Source organism: Meles meles, chromosome 4 (assembly GCF_922984935.1).
Source record: "Meles meles chromosome 4, mMelMel3.1 paternal haplotype, whole genome shotgun sequence".
NCBI lineage: Eukaryota > Metazoa > Chordata > Mammalia > Carnivora > Mustelidae > Meles > Meles meles.
The window spans coordinates 107,748,330-107,766,476 of NC_060069.1; the positions used below are offsets into that span (position 1 = coordinate 107,748,330).

The 18,147-nt window shown below is 36.1% G+C and overlaps 1 protein-coding gene across 5 annotated transcripts in view; it reads right to left on the bottom strand.

Moving 5' to 3' along the window:
• BBX (BBX high mobility group box domain containing) overlaps nt 1–18,147 on the bottom strand; it is a 275,675-nt gene that overhangs the window by 68,915 nt on the left and 188,613 nt on the right. For all 5 annotated transcript variants that reach the window (XM_046002282.1, XM_046002284.1, XM_046002283.1 and 2 more), the window contains 2 exons: nt 12,864–13,059; nt 3,812–3,879 (listed from right to left, as the gene is read on the bottom strand). In XM_046002282.1, the coding sequence (XP_045858238.1) occupies nt 3,812–3,879; nt 12,864–13,059 (264 nt within the window). The remainder of the gene's footprint in view (nt 1–3,811; nt 3,880–12,863; nt 13,060–18,147) is intronic.

Below are 18,147 nucleotides of genomic sequence, written 5' to 3' on the forward strand. Positions count from 1 at the left end.
TACTCTGCCTAACTTACTACATTTTCTTTTAGTCCCCAAACCACCCTTCCTTCTGTCCTAGTCAGGACTTGCTGGGCCTGACTCAGGCCAGATATGGAGTATGGTCCTTTCCAATACTGATCCATGCTGTTCTCTGTATTATGTGTCGACTTCAACAGTCCCCTACACACTCCCTGAAATGCAGCACTCCCGGCCTTTATTCCTTAAATTTTATTAAGCTTTGCATTTTTATTAAAGTAACACATATAATAGTATAGACGATCTTTAGTCCTGGAGAGCACTTCTACAAACCCCAAATCGGATAATTATTATAAACTTTATTCACTTCCCTTTCATCTTTAGATAATAACTCCTTGATGTGAAATGTAAGGGCCTACCTCTCTTTACGTAACTGCCTTCTCTTTTGCTCTTCCCGGAGTCTGACGGGAATGCTGAACAGATTGCCTCTCACGTCCTCTGTAGCCCTATGCAGGCCTATTCTCAGCTGATCATTTTACTGTTTTTTATTGATTAAATAACTTCCATTTGGCTTCTGATTTAAATATGTTTGCTAAAATCTGATGTTCATTGGTAACATTCTTTCTGTTTCCCTCACTATTCAGGGGTATTTTTTAGGGAGACTTCCACGATTACATTTCACCAAGTTTCAACAGAGGCCAGCTTAGTGTGGCATGTTGAGCCTGTGGTGGGCAGGGGGGGTCACTCCTTTATGTCTGTCCTGCTAGTTCATCTATTTTGCTTCCTCATCCATAAGTGAATGACAAGCAGTTTTTAAAAATCTTAATGCATTTCAACGTACCCTGGATATAAAGGAAATACACGGCTAATCATTTATGTGAAAAACAGAAGAACCAAACGAACTGTAAATACAAATTTCAGCCTTTTTATTAATCAGAGCAAAAGCTAGCACAACTGAAAATTAAGCCTGCCTCAACAACAGCAGTATGTACAAATGTACACCTAATAATGCCGCAAACTTATTACGGCAAAATCAGAGATGATCAGAAGATTCAGGAAAAAGACAACTCAAAAATTTTCTTTGTCATTATTTCCCCACTGATAGCTCAAGAACCTATGATTTCTCTCTAAAATCTCTAAGAGCATGTTAGGGAGATCCAAGAAATATTACAGGCCAAAGAAGCTTTCAATCTGGAATTTTATTACTTTAGATATTAGAATATATCCAGATATATTATTAATCTGAAAAGTTATTATTACAGCAAGCCTACATGCCTTCTAGAATTTTTTTTAAACAACTATTACCTATATTAAAATTTCTACATTTAAAAATACAGACTTCTGAGGACTTTTTTTCTATGTAGTTAGGTTTGAGGTTAATGAACAAAGAAAAATCTCCTCCCTTTGAGAATAGTATTTCAGAATAAGAATTCTGCCATGGCATTTTAAAAAGCCGTTATGATTAGACTTTCTACGTGGTTGAATTTTTGTAAAATGTCACTTTATTTGACTGGTCCTACCTAATAGTATAAACACATATCACAGTAATTGTTACAAATGTCAGCAGTATGAAACTTCTGTAACACTCTCTCATCTCATAACCCTGATAATTTTCTTAGGAAACTCTAAGCACATATTTACTGTTCATCATCTGCCTATGTATCTAGGCCCCTAATATTCTACAACCATGTTTACATATCTGGAATGACAAGATTTTACAGGGAAAACAGATGCTAAATGAAGTCTACTGATGATATGTACCAATATGAGCTCTCAAAATGAACCATATTTAGACACAGGTTAATTTCGTATAACACTCATTACTTTATTGTTTCAGTATCTCAAGATTAGTGACCTAAATATACCTCTGAGATGAGAAGTAGGAAGTAAGAAGGAGCTATATTCTTAGAAGTGGTTCTTCAAGACCAAATGGCTGGCAACTTCTTCCTTAGCAAAGATTCCCTTTTCCTATACGGTTCCCTTCTTTAAGTAATTTACCTTTATAAACTACTTTTGCTTCAGAATTCTCAAAACAGTTCCCCTTCCTCAGAAATAAAAAGCTGACCACTGTTTAAATTACTTGTGTAAAAAACCTGCTTTTCTTAAAAGGGAGACCTTCTCCCTGAAGAGAGCCCGGGGCAAACTTTAAGCAAAGGCGGGGTTGTGGGGGGGCAGTTTTTTCTTTGACTAACATTTTTTCTATCTAAGTTTTACAAATATTTATTTATTTATTTATTTACATGTGTTCCACGAAATTAGAAAGAATGGTAACAGAAGCTAGGAAGAGGGCGCCTGGGTGGCTCTGGTTTAAGCCGCTGCCTTCGGCTCACGTCATGATCTCAGGGTCCTGGGATCGAGTTCTGCATTGGGCTCTCTGCTCGGCAGGGAGCCTGCTTCACTCTCACTCTCTCTGCCTGCCTCTCAGCCTACTTGTGATCTCTCTCTGTCAAATAAATAAATAAAATCTTTAAAAAAAAAAAAAAAAGAAGCTAGGAAGAAAACACCATTATAGTATAATCTGTTAGAAAAGATGATGCTGCCTCTCACAACATAATACATTCTTGGAAATCATGAGTCACGCTGTGTTGAAAAGGTCAAGTGTGCATTATTATTCCAACATTCACCTTTTGGAACATGCTTGTGATACTCTAAACCTAAGTGAGAGTCAGTCTGATTGCTATCAGGCAGCCATGTGTTAGAAAGCGAAATGGTTTCCGAGAATTCTATTGTGTTATGAAGTAAAAACATGCTGAATAGTAAGCATGCAAAGGTACAAAGTGACATGTTTATTTTTCTCAGCTAAAGATTAGTACAATATAAACAACTACCAGTACACCAGTTTACACACATTCTTTTGCTACACCGAACTAAATGGAATCAAAATAATTATGTTAAATATAGGGTCAACTACTATGGATCCCAAACGTAAACTATAGATAATAATGGCCTCTGTGATATAAGTATCTTACATGGTATCTTCTAAAATCCCCATTTGAATAAGAGTCAACTGTACTCTGTAGGGCATATTCATAACTTCAAAAAAAAAAAATAAGGAGAATTGAGCTGACTGCTATTTGGCCATAAATAGTGGCTCTGGTTGGGACTCAAAAGTCTCATTCTCAAGTACCTGAGTGTGGTAAAATAATACGACCTACAGGTTCATTTGTCTGGCCTCTGTTAAAGAGATCTGGAAAAGAGAGAAATTCCACAAATGCAAAATAGGGATGGTTCACTGCTATGATCTGCCCATCAAACCATACCTAAAAATGTTTTGTAAAAGCAGCCCAATAACCACAAAGAAGTAAGAGATCTCATAAAACCAAGATCATGAGGGCCTGGGTCCTTTTCATTTTCCATTTTAAAGAATAAAGCAATCTTCGAATGCCATGTTTCAAAAACAAGAGTTTGTATTCAGGTACAAGAAAGACTTGACAGTTAAACTCTCATCTTCTCACTAGCAAAAGTCTACAAGAGAAAATCACAAAAGCAGGGTACATTATGAATAGAGGGAATGAATCAGAGGACCCACCCTGCAGACCCATGACACAATCGTGGCAAATGCTCATTATCTGTACATTCCATTTCTTTCTCTTAGGTTCACAAAACCACAAAAATCTGCACCTGATCTCTTAATTTGCGTCCTCTTGGGTTTATTTACACCACTTCTGCTCTACTCAAGGCACAATACAAAACACATAGAGATCTTGACCAAAACAAACAAACAAAAAGAAAGATAAAGTTTGCTTATGAGCTGTAAAGAGTAAAACTACAGAACTAAGAGCATGAAAATACAAATGTCTGTGTTTTCAAGCCTCAGTGTGAGCAGAGTAGGCAGGAATGAAGACCAGCTTACCTCTGGTGTTCCAAGAGCATGTTCTCCAGCTAAAAGCAGCATGCTCAGGCCTCCCATTTGAGTAGGATCTAAAAGTCAAAAACAAATAAATCATCGATTTACAAGCATAAAGTACATATATCCACACAGAGTCAAAAAGGATAACAAAGTATCAAAATACAATAGAACCATATAGAACTCGTTAAAGAAAACTTTCAAAACTCTTCATTATAGCAATAATCTTGCATATATGTGCTTAAATACTCATACTTTTGTGAGTCTATTGTCTCACCCTTTCAAATAACACTTTCTTCAATACCATAGCTATTTATAATATGAATTATCTCCTACTGTGATGCTTCTTGTTTTACTGAACTGGAGGGAGGGTGGTTTCAATGGACTTTTTTTCTTTTTAAACAAAAGAGTGCTTATGCTTGATGTCTAAGAAATTCGAGTTTGTTATTCTCAAATTGTTATTTCTACCATGTAAAATTAGGGCTGATAAAAAGTACCAGGCTACATGAGAAACTTTATTAAAAAAAAATTTTTTTTTTTTAATAAAAGGAGTCTTCCAAAATCTCGGAGGCTTTGTTCAAATAAGCTTTAAAACTTTCAAAAACAAATTTAAATTAGAGAGTGATGTATTTTTTATATTTTCAATCTTAGGGGTATAGTTAGGTGCTTTCCCGAAATACTTTTCGGATTTAAAGTGAATCCTTTTTATATTACCGGAGGCCTTTGTTTTCATTCCTTCAATAATCAACAGAAACAAAAGAGAAAATAAAAACAGCAAAGGGGTTAATCTACAACCCAGGGTTAAACAAGTATTGGAGAAAATAAGAAACCTGTATTCCTTAAGGTTGTCTTAAGCAAATTAAATTTCATATCTGCACTATAATAACATATATGGCAGTGCCTAACTCACTGCCTGTCCTTGAGCATATAGATCATACATAAATGCATTTTTATTTTCAGGAATCTCTCCTCAATTAAAGTGAAAATCAGGAATACTGTTGCCTGAAGACACGGAGGGTTTTCTCTTTTTTGTTTAAAGATAGGACCTTAGGTATATCTTTGGACAAGATCTGTCTTAACTCACGAAGTCACTCTGATCACATCTTATATACAGTCAAATTTTTTTTAAAAAAATCCAAAAAAAAGAATCTGAAGTTGTTAAGAAAAAAGGAAAAGGAAAGGAAAGGAAAAAGAAAAAGAAAGAGAAAGAAGAGGTTATTAGAGGGGAACACAGATCACCCAATGATCAGGTGGTCAAGAAACAGCTCCATGTTGGATTTGGAAAGTAGCCCCACAGAAAGATGCCATATATGGAATACACAGGAACTCTGGTTGCTGTGATGAAGCAAGGCTCTTTGTTGTTGTTTTAAAAATTCCATCTTTAATTAAACATGAAGTTTAAGAACTACTTTTTTTTTAAATAGACACTTAAATCTATTTAAAATTAAAATCAGGGGCAAATGAATTTAGCAGGAAATAAAAATTTTAATTTGGTTTTACTGCTGTTATTCTAGAGATCAGGAGAACTGGATGTTGCTTTCTAATAGAAATAATGTGTTGGTTCAAATTTTAAAGTAAAATAGGACCATGCTTATATGACATGTATCAATGTGATTATTTGTTATGTATCAATGTGATTTTGCAAGAAGTTTGCTGTATAGACAGTAAAACACAGACCAAAAAGTTACCATCATCCCTTCAATTAATTCATACTTACACAATGTTACCTAGAAACATCAAAAATATGCAATAGCATGCTTTGCTTTCTCTTTACCAAGAAGACCTGTACTTAGCTAAATTCTACACAACCTTCTCTTCTTGGAAATCATACATTTAATTTGGGATTATTCAAAACAGCATAATGTCATGTGATAAGGACTACTAGAAAAACAAAAGATTCCATGTTGAGAAAAAGCTTATACTACCCTCTAAAGACCCTAAGAGGACTCCCCTAGATTCAAACAGCTAAGCACCATGTCTTTTTGTTTTTTAATTGTTAGTCACCATACAGTACATCGTTAGTATGTAAGTAATTAGTATGTAGTAAGTACTACATTGATGTAGTATTCCATGATTCATTATTTGCATATAACACCCAGGGCTCTATGCAACAGTTCCCTCTTTAATACCCATCACCGGGCTAACCCATCCCTCCATGTCCCTCTCCTCCAAAACCTCTGTTTGGTTCCTGGAGTCCACAGTCTCTCATGGCTCATCTCCTCCTGATTTCCACCCCCTTCATTTTTCCCTTCCTTCTCCTAATATCCTCCATGCTATTCCTTATGTTTCAGAAGTACATGAGACCATATGATTACTGACTTTCTCTGCTTGACTTATTTCACTTAGCATAATTTCCTCCAGTTCCATCCATGCTGATGCAAAAGTTGGGTATTCATCCCTTTTGATGGCTGAGTAAGACTCCATTGTATATATGGACCACATCTTCTTTATTCATTCATCTGTTGAAGGGTATCTCCGCTCTTTCCACAGTTTGGCTATTGTGGATCCTGCTGCAGCTATGAACACTGCAGTGCATGTGGCCCTTCTTTTGTTACATCAGTATCTTTGGGGTAAATACCGAGTAGTGCAATTGCTGGGTCATAGGGTAGCTCTATTTTTAAATTTTTGAGGAACTTCCACACGTTTTCCAAAGTGGCTGTTATCAACTTGTATTCCTACCAACAGTGTTAAGAGGGTCTCCCTTTCTCCAACATCCTCTTCAACATTTGTTGTTTCCTGTCTTGTTAATCTTTGCCATTCTAACTGGTGTCAGGTGGGATCACAATGTAGTTTTGATTTTAATTCCCGTGATGGTTAATAATGATGAACATTTTTCATGTCTCTGTTAGCCATTTGTATGTCTTCTTTGATTCTCTTTTCTCATTGTATGTCTTCTTTGGTGTCTGTTCATGTCTTCTGCCCATTTTTTTACTTACTTATTTTTTGAGTACTGAGTTTGAGAAGTTCTTTATAGATCTTGGATATCAGCCCTTTATCTGTAGTGACATTTGCAAATATCTTCTCCCATTCCATGTGTTGCCTTTTTGTTTTGTTGACTGTTTCCTTTGCAGTAAGCACCACTTTTTTTTTTTTAACATTTTATTTATTTATTTGACAGATAGAGATCACAAGTAGGCAGAGAGAGAGGAGGAAGCAAGCTCCCTGCTGAGCAGAGAGCCTGATGCGGGGCTTGATCCCAGGACCCTGGGATCATGACCGGAGCCGAAGGCAGAGGCTTTAACCCACTGAGCCACCCAGGCGCCCCAAGCACCATGTTTTAACTAAAGGCAAAACCATTTGCTTTCATTGTGCCGTAAGAGGCACAACTGGAAATTTCACAACAATGTTATCCACTATACACTAGCTTAACAAAGACCTGACTGTGGGATTACAACACGTCATAGAGCCTCACATAAAACTCAAGGTGTTTTCCTTCTTTATTTTACTTTAAAGTACATTGTTTCTACAAAGCTGGCCTGTTAAATATCATGGTTGATGTCCAGTTCTTAAAATTTCAATTTGTAGGTACAAAAGGTAGATTAATAAACTGTCAAAAATGGTGCTAAAAACAGACATCTTTCATAGCTGTCAAAACTTTCATAGTTTTATCTACAATTATGATTAGTTTGTGAAGAGCTATTGTATGAAAAACACCTACTGATATTGCTTTAGAACTGGGAGAAAAAGGCATGGAAGACAAATAGTAATCGAAGGAATTCGGTTAGCAGCCCATCATCCATATACACTTTTATGGTCCCAGTGATAAAATGTTTTATCATAAAACACTTCAAATGATACAATTTGGGAAGTCTAGAGAGTTCACCAAGATGAAGTGAAAATTGTACAATGACAGTCAAACAAGGACAGAGCTCTGTTTTGATTCTTCTGGGGTATGTAGGAGCATCATTTGGGGTGGGGTGGGGGGATCCTCAGGCCACTGTGATCCAGGAACCATCTTACCAGGTCCCATGTCTCTGCTTTACCTAGAATTCTACTACAGACAGCTACAAAGCAGTCACCTAAAGACTGTTTCCTCAGAATGCTGCCATTACGTCAGACTGCATTTCTTAGCATTTATTTATGACAACACCACATACTTTGTTACATTATAAATCACACACTGGTTTACTGAGTTCTGTTTTTAACTTTGTGAGGATCCTCCATACTGTGTTCCCTTCAGGGCTGTACCAATTTACAAGCAACAGTGCACAAGGGCTCCCTCTTCTCCACATTCTCATCGGCGCCTGCTATTGCTTATCTTTCTGATGATGCTCATTCTAATAGGTGAGTGGTAGTATCTCATCATGGTTTTAATTTGCATTTTCCTAATGACTAGTAATGTTGAGCATCTTTTTGTGTGCTTGGTTGGTCTTTTGTACATCTTTGGAGAAATGTCTATTCAGAGCCTCTGCCCACTTTTTACTTGGGTGTTTTTATTTTTATTTTACCACTGAGTTGTAGAAGTTCCTTACAGATTTGGGGTATTAACTTCTTTCAGATATGTGGTTAGAAAATATTTTTTTCCCATTCTGTAGGTTCTCTTTTCACTCTGCTGATGCTTGTTTTTGCTACATAGAAGCTTTGCAATACAGCCTCTCACTTGTTCACTTTTCATTTTGTTGCTTGTGGTTTAGATGTCATATTAAAAAAAAAAAACCTATTACCGAGATGTATGTCTAAGAGATTTATTCCTATGTTTTCTTCTAGGATTTTCATGGTCTCAGGTGTCACATTTAAGTCTTTAATCCACTTCATGTTAATTTTTAATGGTTTAAGATATGGGTCCAGTTTTGTTTAATGGTTTAAGATATGGGTCCACATGTTTTTACATGTGCATATGCAAGTACCGCAGCACCATTTATTGAAAAGACAATCTTTTTTTCCATTCAGATTTCTTGGACTGTGTATGTTTGGGGTTATTTACAGGCTCTCGGTTCTGTTTCATTGGTCTGTTTTGTATGCCAGTACCATACTGCCTTAATGACTATAGCTTTATAGTATAGCTTAAAATCAAAAGTATGAGGCAACCTGCTTTGGTCTTCTTCCTTAGGATTTCCTTGGCTATCCAGGGTCTTCTGTGGTTCCATACAAATTCAGGAGTGTTTTTTCTACTTCTATAAAAACAGTCATTGGAATCTTGATAGGGACTGCATTCAGTCTATACATGGCTTTTGGTAGTATTAATAATTTTAATTCTTCCAGGAACACAGGATATCTTTCCACTTATTTTGTCTTTTTTAATTTCCTTCTTCAGTGTCTTACAGTTTTCAAAGGCATTTTACCACCTTAGTGAAATTTATTACTAAGTATCTTCATTGTTTTGATGCTATTGTAAATGGGAATGATTTAGTTCTTTTTTAGAAATCTGTTGTTAGTGTATAGAAATGTTACTGATTTTTCTACGTTAATCTTGTACCCTGCAACTTTACGGAATTCACTGATTAGATCCAATAGTTTCTTGGTTAAGTCTATAGGATTTTTCAAATAAGTCATCGCATATACAAACAGATAATTTTATTTCTTCTTTTTCAGTTCTGATTTTTTTTTCTTTTATTTATTATTCTTGCCTGTTGCTCTAGCTAGGACTTATAATACCATGCCTGAATAAGAATGGTGAGAGTGGAAACCTTTGTCTTATTCCTGATATTAAGAGGAAAAGCTTTCTGCCTTTCACCATTAGATATGATGTTAGCTGTGGGCTTGTTATATATGGACTTTATTATGTTGAAGTATGTTTCTTCTGTGTCTAATTTGTTAAGAGTGTTTATCACAAATGGATATTGGATTTTGTAAAATGCTTTTTCTGCATCTACTCAAAGGACTGTATGATTCTTTTTATTTTGCTAATGTGATGTATCACACTGATTTATTTATATGAGTTGAACCATCCCCGAATCCCCACTTGATCATGGTGAATAATCCTTTTAATGTGCTGCTGAATTTAGTCTGCCATGATTTCATTGAGAATTTCTCAATCTATATTCATCAGGGATATTGGCTTATACTTTTCTTTTCTAGTAGTGTCCCTTCCTGGTTTTGGTATCAGAATAATGCTGTCATGTAAAATGAGTTTGGGAGTGCTCCCTGTTCTCTGATACTTCTGTAAGAGTTTGAGAAGAACTAGTGTTAATTCTTCTTTAAATGTTTGGTAAAATTTACCAGTTAAGCCATCTGGTCCTGGGCTTATCTTCACTGGGAAATTTTTGTTTACTAATTCAATCGTCTTACTTACCTTAATAACTGGTTTATTAAGATTTTCTATTTCTTACTGATTTGATGTTATTAAGTTGCATGTTTCTAATAATTTCTCCTAGTTGTCCAGTTTGTTGGCATATAGTTGTTCATAGAAGCCTCTTATGATCTTATGTATTTTTCTGGTATCAGTTGTAATGTCTCCTTTTCCATTTATAGTATGATTGATTTGGGTCCTTTATCTTTTTTCTGTGGTTAGTCTGGCTAAAGGTTTGTTGATTTTATCTTTTCCAAGAACAAACTATCTTAGTTTGGTTATCCTTTTCTCTTGTTTTTCTATTCTCTATTTCATTTATTTATTTATTTATTTTTAAATATTTTATTTATTTGACAGAGAGAAATCACAAGCAGGCAGAGAGGCAGGCAGAGAGAGAGGAGGAAGCAGGCTCCCCGCGGAGCAGAGAGCCGGATGCGGGGCTCGATCCCAGGACCCTGAGATCATGACCTGAGCCGAAGGCAGAGGCTTTAACCCACTGAGCCACCCAAGCGCCCCTCATTTATTTTCTAATGGAATCTTTATTATTTCCCTTCCGCTAACTGGAGCTCTGTTCTTTTTTTAGTTTCTTAAGGCATAGAGTTAGGTTATTTCTTTGTAATATTTCTTGCTTCTTAATGTAGGACTTGTTGCTATGAACTTCCCTCTTAGAACTGCTTTTGCTGCATCCCACAAATTCTGATATATTCGGTTTCCATTTTCTTATCTCAAGAAACTTTTTACTTCTCCTTTAATTTCATTTTGATACATTGGTTGTTCTATAGAGTGCTGTTTAGTTTTTATGTGTTTTCGAATACTTCAGTTTTCCTCTTGTTTTTAATTTCTAGTTTTATGCCACTGTGGTCAGAAGATAACTGGTAGTTTAGTCTTCTTGAATTTGCTGCTCGTTTTGTGGCCTAAACATATGGTTTATCCTAGAAAATATTTCATGTGTGCATGGAAACAACCTGTAAACACTGACATATAAACGGATAAAAAACGGTGCCTGGGTAGCTCAGTTGGTTAAGCATCTGCCTTCAGCTCAGGTCATGATTCCAGAATCCTGGGATCAAGCCCTGCATTGGACCCCCTGCTCAGTGGGGAGCCTGCTTCCCCTCCATCTGCTGCTCCCCCTGCTTGTTCTCGCTCTCTCTGTATGTCAAATTAAAAAAAAAACTTAAAAGAAAATAAATGGATAAAAAAGACATGATTGCACACACAGTGACATCAGCCACAAAAAATGAGGAAATCCTACCACTGGTGACAAAAAGGATGTACTCTGAAGACATTATGCTAACTGAAATCAGAGAAAGACAAATGCTATATGATTTTACTTATATGTGGAATCTTTAAAAAAAAAGAAATATTAAAAAAAGAAAGAAATCAGACTTGTGATTATCAGAGGCAGAGAGAGGGTGGAAGGAGGAAGAACTGGAGGAAAGGTGGTCACAAACATCTACTTACAGGGTAAGTACGTACTAGGGATATAATGTACAACATAATGCCTATAGCTAACACTGCTGTACGACAAACAGGAAAGTTAAGAGAGTTAATTCTAAAAGTTCTCATCACAAGGAGAAATATTTTTTTCCTTTTTTCCCTTTCTTTTTATTGTATATATATGAGGAGACAGATGTTAGCTGAAGCTATTATAATCATTTCACAATATATATAAATCAAGCCAACAGCCTTAAACTTATATAACAATGTAGGTCTTAAACTTATACAACAATGTAGGTCTTAAACTTCTACAACAATGCAGGTCAATTATTTCTCAATAAAATTGGATTAAAAAACAAAAAAAGTGTTATCATAATATTGTTCAACCTCCTTTCCCAGGCTCTACATACCGCAAATGGTTCAGTGCTGTCATTTTGAAGAAAATTTGTTTATAATAAACAATGAAATAGGAACCATTTAACTCATCCTGGAAATTTTATCCTGGAAAATTTCTCTCTTGATTACTGCACTGCAATAGCCAGGAATAGAGAGCCATTTGCAGAATGAATATAAGTACTTTATTTCATGGTAATAAATGCTTTAGCATTCCTTACCACCCAAAGAGTATTAAAGGTCCCATAACAAATGGGACCATCTGGAACTTTTTTTTTTTTTTTTTAAGATTTTATTTATTTATTTGACAGAGAGAGAGATCACAAGTAGGCAGAGAGCGAGAGGAGGAAGCAGGCTCCCTGCAGAGCAGAGAGCCCAATGCGGGGCTCGATCCCAGGACCCTGAGACCATGACCCGAGCCGAAGGCAGCGGCTTAGTCCACTGAGCCACCCAGGCACCCCACCATCTGGAACTTTTAATTTGCCTGGCTCATATAGGAATGGGGGTGAATGGGAATTCCTTCTATGAAACAGCTGTCAGATCCATCTCAGATTTGTGATGGAACTGTTCATATTCTTGCCCAACATGCTTCAAATCCTCAGACGATCAACATAATTATGGCTTTTTAAGTACTCACAGTAACTCAGACACTTACTGGGATAGCTTAATAGTGTGTACATATGTGTAAGCTACTTTCTTACATTGTAAAATTCCCTGAGCAATTAATCTCTGGTCTGCCCTTCCATAATGTCAATGTCAGAAATTCATATATATGTATAATGACTCTACTACTTGGTCCATACTTCCTTTAATCGTACATACACATTCTATGTGTGTTGTGTTCCAAAGCTTTCAGATATGCTATATCTTTGCACTGTTTCACACTACCTATAAATTTTGCTTTTCTCTATGTATATATTACATATGTATATAATTTATTAAAAATAGTACCTAAAAGTATTGCCTTTAGAGACTAAGTAAAATACTGTCTTAACTCACCAGCCATTCCAAAGTTTAGCTGAGGCATTTCTTCAGTCTTTGCTTTCTTGGGGCTTGGCAAATCTCTTGAAGAGTCAGATGGGAAGGCCCATAGTTTCTTTCGTGGATTGACAGTGGGTGTTGGGGATTTCACAGGCTTGTTTGTGGTAGGACACCATTTGTAGCCAGGATTTGCTTTCATAAATGCATCTTTATACTATAAAGAACAGATAACAGATTTTAATTAATATACAAATTGAAAAACTTCTAACAGTCTTTATATCTCACCCCGCTACCATTAAATAATGAATGAAAAAAAATACTTCCAATAACTACCGTGGCTTTACTTATGGAAGAATGATAATCTCAGCCCAGGGTTTAGAGATAGGACATGGACTAACTACTAGAAAATTCATTTGTGGAAGATGGGTCCAGAGGCAACACATTTGTATCTTTTGACCCATGTCTTTTTTCAAGTATCCAAAAAGAGGTCTTACCATGGTAGAGAGGGAGTTATTTGTACGGGAAAGAGCAAGGGCTTTGAAGACAGAAAGAGCAGAATTCAAACTATAACACCTCAACTTAGGGCTAGAGTGACCAAAGATGGAGAATATAACCTCTCTGGGCCTCAATCATAGCTTCCATAAAGTGGGAAAAACACCACCAATGTGTAGGGTTACTGTAAACTGCGATGCATCATTTGGCACCCAATTCAAAGTGGGCATCAGGGACACATTACAAACTGTGAGTCAATACCAGAACCAGTAACCAGATTCTGCTCACTGTTTAACCTGGTAAGGACGCCAAAAAATACAATCTGTTCTTTGAAGTATTGGTGAGGCAAGTGCAGGCAAACTTAACAAAGCCACACAAACAGCTCTGGGGTCAACAACCTAAGATGAGTGGTGAGAAGGGGAACAAGATAGGAAAAACTGTTTTATGACTCTTCAGTTGAGGATGCCCAACCATGTGGAGGAAAGAGCACACGCGCACCTCAGAGATACTGTGGGTTTGCTTACAGACCACCGCAATAAAATGAGTGTCACAATGAAGCCAGTCAAATGGATTTCTTGGTTTCCCAGTGTATATAAAATGTTACGTTTAAATTATACTACAGCCTATTCAGTGTGCGGTAATCACTGAACACAGATCACCATTAACAAATGTAATAATGGAAAAGTTGGAAATATTGTAAGAATTACCCAAAGGTGACCCAGAGACACGAAGAGAGCAAATGCTGTTGGAAAAAAGGTGCCAACAGACTTGCTTGACACAGCACGGCCATAAACCTTCAGTTTGTAAAAAACTAAGTATCTGGGGAGCCCCAGCATCCCAGGATTTTGTAATAACCACGTGCAACTACAAATGTGAACATGCTGAGAGCTGTGACGTGTGATGTTCCAATTAATCTATCACAAACCTTATGTCTTTAACTTGGAGGTTTCAACCTTCACTGACAATAGCCTCCTTTTTCCTTTATTTTTGTGACTTTCTCCTTTAACTCTTTCTGCCAACTCTGTTGCCTCCTTCCCCTTTTATGGTAATAAAACTAAGTGAAATATATTAATTACTATTCATTATACACTGCCAAAAGCTGTCTAATCTAATAAAAATGTATTTTCCATGTATTAAATATTCCATATTGCTAACTGCTGAAAACTTTATTAAATCAATACAATTGTTCCAAGCCCATAAGCTTGCCCTTTAAAATGCTTGCTCTATGTGTAAACTAATTTAGTATACATTCAAAACAGCTTTTTATTTATGCAACAGGAAAAAAGATTCTTTTATCCTTGGCATAACAAAGTATAATAATCCAAATAAACTTTTCATTTTTTCCGCTTTAAGAAAACTTTACTGTAGGTAATATAATGCAAGTGTTAATAATCAAAGGTTTAGAATTATCCCAAAATTATCTTAACTCGTTTTTTTCTTTTTGAAGATTTATTTATTTATTTATTTATTTGAGAGAGAGAGAGAGAGAGAGAGAGAGAGATAGATAGATCACAAGTAGGAGAGAGGTAGGCAGCAGGGCAGGGTTGGAGGAGTGAGGCAGGCTCCCTGCTGAGCAGAGAGCCCTATGCGGGGCTGGATCCCAGGACCCTGAGATCATGACCTGAGCCAAAGGCAGATGCTTAACCCACTGAGCCACCCAGGAGCCCCTTAACTCAAGTTTTCTGAATAAGCTTTAAAAAAAACACAAAACAAAAATAAAAACACCTAAAAGCTGTACCTCTGCATGTTATTACATGGGTAATAAGGAAGGTAAGCACAAAATAATGAAAAACACAGTTCCACTTTTCTTACAAAAATAATTAAATTAAGGATGCAAGGCCAGAGCCAAACTAGAATTTACCATCACATAGCAAAATAACTCTGGCGGCATCAAATATGATATAAGAGACTCCCTGTTCTGCTGCATTCACCTGCATGGGGGGATTTACACACTGAGCTGAAGCAGACAAATGGCCTCGCCTCCTGTCTGAAGGTGGAAAGTGACAAATGGTAGGGTGAGGTGAAAATGGAGGAACAGACACAGGCATCATTCTTGTGTCCCAAGAAAAGGCACACGGGCTGGTTTGTCAGATGAACAGTCATCTAAACAAAGGTCACTGCTCCACAAAATGACAAAAAACTTTCAAACAAATTAATTAACACATTTGTCATGAGAAATTTAAAAAAAAAAAAAAAAAAGGAATTTTTAAAGAAGTCCCGGTTGTGAAAGATGCTGGATTAGATGATAGACACCAGTTAAGAGCATGAATTAAAGTCTCTGCCTTTCAACTGTTTACAATCCACAATTACTCACGTTCTTTTTTTTAAGCATGGTTCATCAGCCTTCCCCTACCTAGTTCAGGCATAAAAGATGGTTTTCCAAAGAATCTGTAAAAAAGGGAAGCTCCCTACGGGTTGAAGAACAGAAGTCGAGAAAATAGCCTGGAGGATGTGAGGTTTTATAGAAAATGAGAGCTGAGAATTCACTGGGAAGGTCAATACTCTGTAACTGGATTACAATATTAATCTCTCAGATCCTTAAACTTAATGTAAATGAGCAATAACAAGACAACATTCATTAGCTCAATCAGAAAAACACTGAGAAAAAGCATTAAGAATGTGGGAGAGAGAGGAAGGAGTAACACACAGTCCTTGTCCTTCAGGAATTCAAAGCTTCCATGGAGATGTCATAAATTCATGTAAAGACACTCTTGAACACCAAGTGAAGGCGGAGGCAGAAAGAGCCTCAGGGTATGAGGATGTCTCTCTGTCCTTGGAACTGGACACCTCATCAATCACTTGCTCTGATTCAACTATAAGAAACAACAGAAGAGCTTAATCATTTGTTGTGATGAGGTTATTAGGAAAAGGATTACAGAGAAGGCTGAGTAAGGGAGAAATGAAGAAAGACAGTATATAGTATGAAGCAAATAGCTGAGCAAAACCGTTAGCATTCTGGTCAACTATGTGGACTAAAATCCATCATTACAGGATTTAAAGGGCCAAAGAGATGGCCCCATCCATCTGGATCTCTAGGGCAGGGCCGTTCATGCTGAGAGTGAGAGGGGAACCTGTTTTTATGCAGGAACATCAATCATGGGCTATTGGTCCAATCTTATAGATAAATAACCTCTTGCTAAAAAATACTGATTTTCAAAAATCTCCCATTAAAATAAAAATTCACCTGATGGTTTCCATTTTTTTTTCTTCAAAATTTCCAAATCCCAACCACCATAACACTTTATTAGCAATAATAGTAAGTCACCGTTACTCAGTAATGGTTTAAATACACACTCTGTCACAGTATTTTATCTACCTCATATATGACAGTGACATTATTATATACCAAAAACCAATACTCCATTTATGTAAATCTTTTAAAAACTGGGTCTCAACATTAAATACCATTCTGGATCCTTTTTAAGAATGAAAATCTGACCTTAAAAAGCACTTTAATATTAATGAAAAAATATATTAACTATTCTCCAATGACTTGTTTTTAAGGGGAGGGGGGTATATCCAAAATCCAGTAATATTTCTAGCTATTATTATGATCTAGATTTTCTCAACATAGTGAAAAGAGAATGGCAAGCCTGGTGAGGTCAAGGAGTAAGGAACGCTGGAAATGTCTATACAAATAAAGACAGCTGACTCTGGCACAGATATGTGAAATGCCACCATGATTAAAAACAAACAAACAAAACACAACCTACCAGAACCACGGAGGAGAGAATATAGAAAAAAGTATCTGATTTTTAAAAAACAGATATAGCACATTTTTTATGTTGTAACTCTGCAGGGGTGTAAGTGACCCCTCACATAATAAATTTGGAGACAGCTGTACCTCTTCACATGGGCAGCAGAAATCACATTATACAAGGGTGGGAAGAGGAGAGGGCGAGGCTTGACAAATGTCACTAATCTGTACTTTCTTAGTTTGAGGAGCTTTAAGTCTAAAACCATTCATTTAGATAGTAAAACTAGATAGCACTATCTGATCTGAATTAGTTTTACCAGATACTTCTAATAGGCAGAAAATTAGACTGTATCACGTGACAGAACATGGAATTCAGTTTATGGTTTTGAGAGAACAAAAATATTTTATGCTATACATGAACCTGCATGACTTGCATGCTAAAAGCTAATCTAATAAAAATTATATACTTCAAAAAGTGGCTTGAATAAGCAGCCAGGAAATTGTTTGGTTTCACTATAGGAAAAGTTATAAAGAAAAAACTGAGTTGGCTGTAGATAAGATTACCTAAATTGGCTCTAAGGATTACCAGGGCAACAATAGTTCATTCTCATATATAAATTTTTTTAAAAGGACAATTTTACTCCCCAATTTAGGTAAACCAGGAGAAAAGCCAGTTTAATTAGCATTAATTAAAAAAAATAAAATTTCAGAATTTCCTTTAAAATGTAATTTTGTTACCTCGGGGGAAAAGTAGATAGGGATCTGGGAAAAAAAAAACATTATCTACATTTCTGAAAACGTATTAATAAATTCACATGTTAACTAATTTGAATTGTAAAATGTGTAAGCTTTCTTTTTAAAAAAGTGTGCGCACTAAGGTTTAGTATTTTCCTTAAACATTTCATACTTTCTCCTTACAAAATAATTTAGAGCATGAATTTATAATTTAGTGAAAAAGGTAATTTTTATCTATATCCCTTGAATGATAACCAATTCTAAACTAGTCAAGATTTACTATAGTAGCGACCTACAGGATACTGGTGTATTAGGTCCCTCAATCAATCTAAAAATTAATACCTGAAACTAACACCAAAATGAGTTTTAAGAGACTCA